Genomic DNA, 9,261 nt, shown 5'->3' with positions numbered 1-9,261 from the left:
TTCTCTATATTTATTTATTTTTACTTATTTGTATTCTTTCCCAGATGTTAGTCAGTCTATTCTTTTTATCTACTCCTTTTGGTTGGTGATTTTTATTCATTTATTTTTTGTAGTGACTGTTTCCTATAAAAAATGGGCAAAATTCTAATATGAAAAAAACACAAAAGATGAAACGGTACACATTTTTAATTCTGAGATTGTTTAATCCTGCAGCACATTTGGAAATATTTTCTTTTGTATTTGTGACCCCTGCTGGCTAAATGAGTTGGAATGAGAACAGACTGCAGTGCAAAATAAATAAATAAATAGAATAAAGTTTATTTGCATATTATTGATCTTAATCATTTTTAATGGTTCTTTAAAGGATAAAAGGCAACAATTCAATTTGTTCTCTGATGTTCTTTTTTTCTTTATTTATTTAACCTTTATTTCATGTTCATTTTACTTGTGTGCGTCTCACAGCAGATCTTCTGATGTAACAGTAGCAGTTAGCAGTAGCAGTTGGTAGTAGTGTAGCAGGTAGGTTGAAAACCTTTTAAACAGGCAAAAAATATTCCTTACTTCAAAACCAGCAAATTGCCTTTTAACATAAAAAAATTCACACAACTAAAACATGTATCTTAATTTACAATGACTGATTTCATTTAAACTAAAGTTCTGTGCGATCAAAGTCAAAAAAATCAAACTTTTGTTTAAACTCAAAATATTTACACTCCAAACAAAAAGTTCTATCAGAACCTCAGGTTCTTTGAGCCAGTTACTTTTTTTTTAACCCAGGGTTTCACTTTTCTCTCACACTGAAAGTAATCCTGTCCCACATTCCTCTTTTTACCATCCTGATTGCTTATTTAACAGCACCTGATGCACCAGGTGCACTCAGTCATGGATGATTCGTATTGATGCAGGCGACCCCGTCGTTAAAAACTCTTCTATGCTCCAGCAACATAGAAATGTCAAACCCTTTRTTCCTTAGATTGTCCTTATCTGCATATCCATACACTGTACACAGTAAGTAACTCCACAAATGTTTAGGATAGGAAGTGTCAGATTATGGCTCCACATTGGGTCTTATTTTCATTAAGACTTCTATCAGAGAAATCTGGAGTGGTGAAATCTACTACTCTGATCATAAAATGTTACGTTTGTCACTTTATAACTTATGTTTTGTTTTTAAACCATTGCATACATCATTAACAGGAGCACTGACCTTTCACCCCTCCCTGATCATGTATATTTATGTACAGCTGACAGTACTCTTGTTCATTTATTTTTTTCCTTTTTTTTTTTGTACATTTCAGGTATTTTTCTACCAGGGTGAACCGTTCCCTCCTGATGAAGGGCGTTTCAAAGGCCATGCAGAGTGGTCGGGAGACATTTTGGGGAAAGACGCCTCCATCACCCTGAAACAGGTGCTTCCATCCTTCAACGGTACCTACATCTGCCAGGTGCGCAACCGTCCAGATGTGCACGGCAGCAATGGAGAAACCGTCCTCACAGTCGTCACCAAAGGTCAGATTGATGTTTGTTGTATTTATAGTAAATGGTTGATGAGAAGTTTTGCTTATCTTATCTCTTCAGTTATAGCATCAGTTAGATAAATAAACATAATTTTAAACAAATTGAATCAAATGTCTTATTTGTCTATTTTTTTTCCATTTCTAGCAACCGTGTCTGAGATCATGGTCCTGGTGGCAGCCGTCGGAGGCGCCTGYGTCGTCATTCTGATCCTGCTCTGTATCATTGTGGCGGTAAGGGTCTACAGGAGTAAACACATGGGAAATGACATTGAGATGCACACAGAGAGGACGCATGAGAAGAAAGACCCATGGTGAGAGCTGGAGAACCTGAGCTCATCTGATCCTCTTGGGATGGAGTCTGGTGGGCTGTTTGGGTCCATTTTAATTTTTTTCCTCCTGGAAGAGACCAACAAACTGCATCTTTTTCTTCCATATTTGCTCCTCCATCAGGAACTTTTCAGAAATCTCTGCAGATTACTCTGCAGTATTGGCTGTAWATAGTACTGCTTTTTAATATGTTGTAATTTTGAAAATTCAACATTTTTATGGACTTTTAAAAAAAGTTATTTTTTATTTTTCTAAAATAAAATTTCTTAGATATTTTAAGCAGCAGAGTAGGGGGTGTAAATATGAATAAGCTGTTCTTGAGGTGGGTCTTGACGTTTTTCCTTTAATTCACAGCAGCAGTGACTTTGTACAATGATTATTTCAAAGTAAACCAAACGAAAAGTAACTCTCCAAAGCACAACAACTGCTGCGGTGGGTTAACTTTAAATATTCTTGCTAAAGTCTTCTACTGAGGAAACCAGTTCAGAGGCGGAAAAGGCTGAAATAAGTTCACAGAAACCTCCTTTTTTCTCTGTGAGCAACAACTTTACTAACAACTGATGCTTCAGTGTCTGACTGTCACACTTGGAGTTCAGGTGAGGAATTTCCTGAGCCCAGGAGAACGATGAGCTGCTGGATGAAAAATGCTTTTCAAAGGGGTTGCATTGACTCTCTGGGCTTCCTTGGTATCAGACTGAAGATTCTGGGTATTTAGGATATTTGCAAATTAAACCAATCCCGTCTCTAAAAAACAAAAACAAAAAAAAATCTACAAACGCAGAATGTCCATGATTGGCCCGTCTCACTGTTTTCATGTTGTTGTCTGTGGWTGTGCGACGGCATCAGCTCGCCTGTGGAGGCAGTTCAGCTGTCAGCTGTGACGAAGAAAACTGAGGCGCAAAGTTCAGATGATGAAGACTCAGAAAGTGATGATGATGACGATGACGATGATGATGATGATGACGATGAAGATAATGGTAATGATGATGATGACGATGATGATGACAGTGATGATCTGATAAATACACTTTTTAGCTGAAACAACTTTTCTTTTTCCGTTTGACACAACTAGCTGAAACAACTTTTCTTTTTTCGTTTGACACAACTCAATTTTTTTTATAAATAATTAAACGTAATTAACAGATTTCTGGTTACTGATCTCATGATTATCGATAAAAATAACATTTATGGCAAAACAAAACCAGAGATAGTCTTTTGAATGCAATGCATTCCTCTCTTGCTAGTTTTTTTTTCCCTTGGATTGTTTTTATTGGAACTCTACAAGGAGGTATTAGGGCTAGACCATGAGAATTTTTTTTAAATCACAAGAACAGTCATAACATTATCAGAATAAAGCCCTAGCGTTATAAGAATAAAGTCATAACTTTGTAAGAATAAGTCGCAACGTTGAGAATAAAATAGCAACATGAAAATAAAGCTCTAACACTGAAAATAAAGTCATAACATTTTGAGAATAAAGTCAACATGAGATTATAGTCGTAATGTGAGAATATTCGTAGCGAGAATAGTTGCACCATTATGAGAATAAATCTAACATTATGAGAATAAAGTTGCAGCTTTAGGAGAATAAATTCACAACATCATGTGAAAGTCAAAACGAGAATAAATTCACAACATGAGAATAAAGTCAACATTAAGAGTAAGTCATAACATTATGAGAATAAAGTAATATAAGAACTACAGGATAAACAAATCTCACCATTGCGTTAAAAAGACAAAATTTTGAGCATCCTGTAGTTATCCTTTGTTATCAGTTTTATAAATAAATAATCTTGAAACATCAACTTATTGTCAGTAGCAGGACTTTGAAATGATTGTACCAACAGCTGTGTCTATTTTGAAGACATTATTCTCATTATATTATTATTTGAATATATAAGAAAAAATATTTTCATAGTCTGACTCTAATACTCCATCATAGTACCTCAACCCTCTACAGTCAGGATTATTTAGCAAATATTTGCTTTTAAACCTTTTTTTAGACCTTTTAAAACAAATTTCCTTGGATTATTCAAGATTTTTAAATTGTACGTAGCTGTGTGACCTTTTTTATACATAAAGTACTCTTAGTATTTAAAAAATGGAGTGTTAACTGTTAAGTTGTTTTTTAAATGTTTTTTTTGTTTTGTTTTGTTCACTAATTTTTGTTTTTTGTTATCTGAGTTTTGCCTCCTAGACTGGCTCGAAGCACGTTCGTTAACAGTGAGGAAAAAATAAATAAAAATGTGGCCATGTGACAATAATTTGTGACCACGCTTTAGTTATTGTGCGGCCATGAGTTGTTATCTCAGGAGAGAAATATTTTACTGTGTTCCTGATTGTAACATAACTCTGACTCCTCCCACAGCAAAGGCACAGTGAGAGATAAGAGCCTGTTTTGAGTGTTGAGATAAAGAAAAACATTTTTGGACAAAGACAACTCCAGTCATCACCTGTGTCTTTTAGCTGCAACATATAACACTTAAGAATTACTTGCCTAACTGCAAGGGTCATTCTTTCTTATAATAAAATAAAATGGCATTAATTCAAACTTGCTTATGTAAACAACAGTCTCTGCGTGGAAATAACTGCAATGATTATCTTGTGGCCATGTTTTTTTTTTTAATCCAATGTCACCAGATGGGCTCACTGCTGTAAATATTTTACTTTTTCTTTTCTTTTTTTTAAAGACAGACCTTTTTTAAAACTAGTTTGAGAAATCAGGACATAATGAAAACCATGAGGTCTTTATCTGATTCTAAAATGATCCTGAACGTTAAGCTTTAACCTGCTACCTGTAGAATCTGAGATGGAGTTTTTTTGGGTTTTTTTCCCCCCAATTCCTTTATTGCACAGTCTGACCTTGGGGTACATTTCCCAAGACATTCCCTTCAGGAGAACTTGGCAGCTGTCTTAAATGTTTTCCACTTGAAAATAATCCTTTATCTCTGTAGAATACACGTGTAGAAGCAACCTCCTTGGCGTTGTGTTAACACACACCTGTAGGCTCCAGTTTTTGCACACTCGAGGTTAGATTTGACAACATTTTGAACCTGATAAACACCAGCCCATTTTATATCCTTGCATATAAAACCTTTTTTTTTTGTTGTTGTTGTTGAACTGCAAATTTTAATTAGCAGTAACATTGTAGATACTTATATGGATATTTTTGTTTTGTACTTAGTGTAAATAAAATCTAAACTGTATAAGTGTTTATTTTTTTAGCGAACTGTAACTTGTCAAATATATTTGAGCAAATTTTGAATAAACTTTTTAGAAATCACACATGATTTTGATTATTTCATTTAACCAGGCATGTCCCACTGAGATCACAGATGTCTTTTACAGGGGAGGCCTGGACCTGAAGACAGTCATGCATGTTTTCTAATTAATGTTTTCTAATTAATGTTTTGACACAAATATTTCATGGGGTGTGAACGCACACACCCTTTGCATGAACTGGTCAGATAACATACCAAGCCGCTCCTTTATGTGTCAGACATGACATGTTTAAACTCAGAGTTTACTGTAATAGCTAACCAAAGCTTAAAGTTCACGCAACTCATCAGGGCTCACTCCCTCTATTGTTTTTGGGTGGAAACTTTATTGTCAAAGAGAGCTGCTACTCTGTAGGAACAACTGTAAATACTTTCAGACTAAATACTAACTGGATAAATATTTCTGATGAGATAAAAATGAAAAAACCTGGGCGAGTCAATGCAGAGCTGTGAGAACGGGATAAAGGCAAGACGGAAACAATATGTGGTGTCAGCAGTTCTCTAGTTGTTTTCTAAAGGCTTTATGTAAAAGAACAAGCATTATTATCTTAAACCTTTTATTCATTTAGTTGTTTTGAATCAAAAGAAATACGACTGATTTTTAAACTGTATTAAATTAAGTTAAAATAGGAATTTTTTATTTTTGATGCAGGTGAGGGTCATTGCTGGGCCACACGGAAATCACCCTTGGGCCTAATGTGGCCCATGGACCACCAGTTGAATAGCCCTGGTCTGCCACATACCCCCACCTACTCCAAAACCAAATCACACATTGGACCTAAACCAAACCCTCAACTCAGAAACAACATAACTCATGGGGACCTTGCTTTTATCCCCATGAGGAGCAGTCGGTCCCCACATTTGAACAAATACACACACACACACACACACACACACACACACACACACACACACACACACACACACACATGCTGGAAGATAACAAAACTGGAATTAAGTTATTTGTTTGATTTAATTTAGTTTAAACTGAACCCATTTATTTACATGAGGCATAAACAGTTTTTTGATGTAGATTTGCTTTCATGATGAAAATGTGGAGTAGAATAAGGAAGAATGAAGTGCAGCTTCACACACATGTCTTTGTATTTGTGTGTGTGTGTGTGTGTGGGGGGGGGGGGGTGTTAACATCAAGCAGGGAATAATGTTTCAAGGATGCATGCGCACCGACCGCTCATCTTTCCGGGCCCCTCCACCCAGAGTCTCAATGCAGCAGCAGCAGTGGGAACTCTTCCAAAACTGCAATAAGAGAGAAAAAACAAAACAGCAGTTTGCTGCAGGAAGCCGGGCTGCTGCTGCCGCTGCTGCTGCAGACCTGAGCGTCTGCGTATTTCATTCAACTTACACAATCCCAGTCTGAACGTGATGAGATGGACTGTGTCGTACGCAGGCTGTGRTCGTGTGTTCCATGTCACGAGTCACCGGAACACTGAACAGGCCCCCTCAGCACATTAGGACCTCTGAGATTACTGCAGCAAGRTGTGTGCTGCTCACAGCAAGAACACACACACACCTCAGAGCCACTTAAACACTTCCCATCACAAAGACTAAAACATGTTTAGAAAAATATAGTTTGAACTTGTGAGTAAAGACATTTATTTACAGTGAGTACAGATATTTTTGCAGAAATTAGGGTTTCTTTATTTATTAAGAACATTATACAAGATTCTGACTGATAAGATAACAGCTGGCCTGAGCAGAGCAAACTATACATTATTGGAATAACACCATTAAAAAARCCTATATCATTTTTTAAGGGGGCTGCTTTGTATTTTCCAGGCACAYAGTTGAATTATACACCACAATCAAAACTATGTTACCTTCTTTTTTTTATGAAAATGTTGCATCAAAAATAAATGTGACTTGCATCATAGTCTATCTAAACTTTAAAATTGTCCTCGGTCACTTTAAGAGCCTCCTACCATTTCTGACACTCCCACTTCAGCATGTTTTCAAACAATGCTTTGGGGAGCTTGGCTGCAGACTGAGCTCCGGGGAGGAGCTTTGTGCAAATGGGCGGAGCTTCGTACCAGCAAGCGCTTAGACAGCTCCACATGGCTACGGTAATTCAAGGATTTCTTAAACCTGCATGAATGAGTCAAAGTATCTCTCTGTGTATGTTTTTGATGAGGGAACGTCATTATAATATGACAGAAAGGTAAAAAAAAAAGTCTATTTCACATAATCCACCCCCGAATTAAAGAAATAACAGGTTAAAAATGTATTTCTTACTGTTGCCCTTGACTCTCACGTATTTAACACTGATTCAGCTGCTTCTTTCTTCCAACTCATTTAAACTCTCTTGTTCTTCATTTAACCTTTTTTCATCGTCATCTTTGTGCTCATGATCCAGCATCTAGTCCCTTCAGTTTAGAGTAATGGACATGTACGAACCTACTGACGTCTGTGAATCTGATGACTGCCACGTCTGAAGATGACTAATCCAATCTGAAAACTCTGAGGTCGGCACTTTCTCCATCACTTCCTGAACAAAACTGGACACACGGTTCTCAGCTGTTTTGGACTAATGGGAAAGGAGAAGAGCTGTTCTTCTGCCAACAGTTTGACTTATTTTGTTTTACTGTTTATCTCCCGCTGCCATGAAAGGGCAGTAATGGAATTACCTGTTTGTGCATGTTTGTTAGCAAAACATCACTGGAAGGATTTTAAGGGTACTTCCAGGAAGTATTGAAAGTACATTAGAATCCACCTCTTTCAAGATGGCCRCCAACATTTAACCAAACTTTTATTTTTTTATTGAAAATGTAAAACAAATTGTGATCATTGCATTTTCTACAATAGCTTTAATCTAAATTACGTAACTTCTAAGGCATCTGTAATAAATTACAATTAGGCTTATTTTGTAATAAAATAATGTAACTCGAACAAGTAACTATTTACTCACCAGCTAACTGACCTCATTAAACACAAAAAATATTTTTGATTCAGTTCATTTTACAGATACTGAGCTAAGATATAATTTGGTAGAAAGCGAGAGTCATGACCAACTAATCCCCTGAGTGCCAACAGTAAAATTGCTGTTTAAAGAAGATTTATCATGGTTTTAATTCTTCTTTTTTACATTTGTTCAGTTGGGGTCTACATAAAGTGGAACTGCGATGCATTGGTCTGAATTCCTCCATATTGTAGCTCCACAAGCCCCTCTTTCACTCCTTTCCTGAGGTSTGCCTCAGATCAACTCGTTTTGAGGCTGTCTCTTTAAATCCAAATGAGGCGCTTCACGCCCCGCCCCCCGTCAGCTTCCAGACCGGTCCACTGCAGTTTGATAGAGGGGTTCATGATTATAGTGGCGCAAAAATRTTTTATTTACAAATTAATTAAAATATGTCAACAAGGGAAGACTTGTCCGTCCAGCTTTACATGTTGGAGCCAGAGTCTGACCCAGAGTCAGAGGAGAGTGAAGACCACCAAACTGTATTTGGTAAGTCTTAATTCGAAACTGCTGCAAATAATTAGACATAATAGTTTAACATCATAGGAAATTGAGAAAAATGAAGGTGTTGAAAGATCTGACCCAAACAGAATATAAAGATATCTTTAAAACACAAAGAGAGCCTAAATAAAAGTTTTCTGCACTCCTAGAGACTCCAAGTACACAACATAATACATTTAAGGTCTAAAAGAGTGGATTTTTATGATATGTCCCCTATAAAGTATCATGCAAGACAATGAACATTTATTCATGAAASAGAACTTTTTGACTTTCTAGAAAASTCTTCCTCAATCCTGGTCCTGGAGGGCCACCGTCCTCTATATTTTACATGTTCCTCTGCTTCAACACACCTGACGGGACTTCTGTGGAACTCGAAGACCTGCTAAAAACCCGGACAGCGGCTCAAACATGCAGGATGGTGGCCCCTCCGGGATTGGGATTGGACGTCACTCTATAMGTTCACAAACACGGCCAATATTTAAAATTCTGGGGGAGAAAAACGACTGTTTACTCTCCCTTTTGTAATGTTTTAGTGGTGAGGAAGTGCAGTTTGTCAATGAAAGAATTTATGAATGGCTGCATGTCCTGACTGAGGCCCGGAAGCTGTGCGACACATGGCCGCCTCCTCCTCCTCCTCCTCCTCCTCCTCAGCCAGCACTGCAGAACT

The 9,261-nt window shown here is 37.1% G+C and overlaps 1 protein-coding gene across 1 annotated transcript in view; it reads left to right on the top strand.

The window, feature by feature from the left end:
* Positions 1-2,451, top strand: part of LOC106516398 (myelin protein zero-like protein 2) — a 7,896-nt gene extending 5,445 nt beyond the window's left edge. Inside the window, exons 3-4 of the mRNA XM_014006738.1 lie at positions 1,299-1,509; positions 1,663-2,451. Coding sequence (XP_013862192.1) covers positions 1,299-1,509; positions 1,663-1,832 — 381 coding nt within the window. The 3' untranslated portion in view covers positions 1,833-2,451. The remainder of the gene's footprint in view (positions 1-1,298; positions 1,510-1,662) is intronic.
* The last annotated feature ends 6,810 nt before the right edge of the window (positions 2,452-9,261 follow it).

The sequence above is a fragment of the Austrofundulus limnaeus genome, unplaced genomic scaffold (genome assembly GCF_001266775.1).
Source record: "Austrofundulus limnaeus strain Quisiro unplaced genomic scaffold, Austrofundulus_limnaeus-1.0 Scaffold37, whole genome shotgun sequence".
Classification (NCBI taxonomy): domain Eukaryota; kingdom Metazoa; phylum Chordata; class Actinopteri; order Cyprinodontiformes; family Rivulidae; genus Austrofundulus; species Austrofundulus limnaeus.
This window is presented reverse-complemented; position numbering and strand designations above follow the sequence as displayed.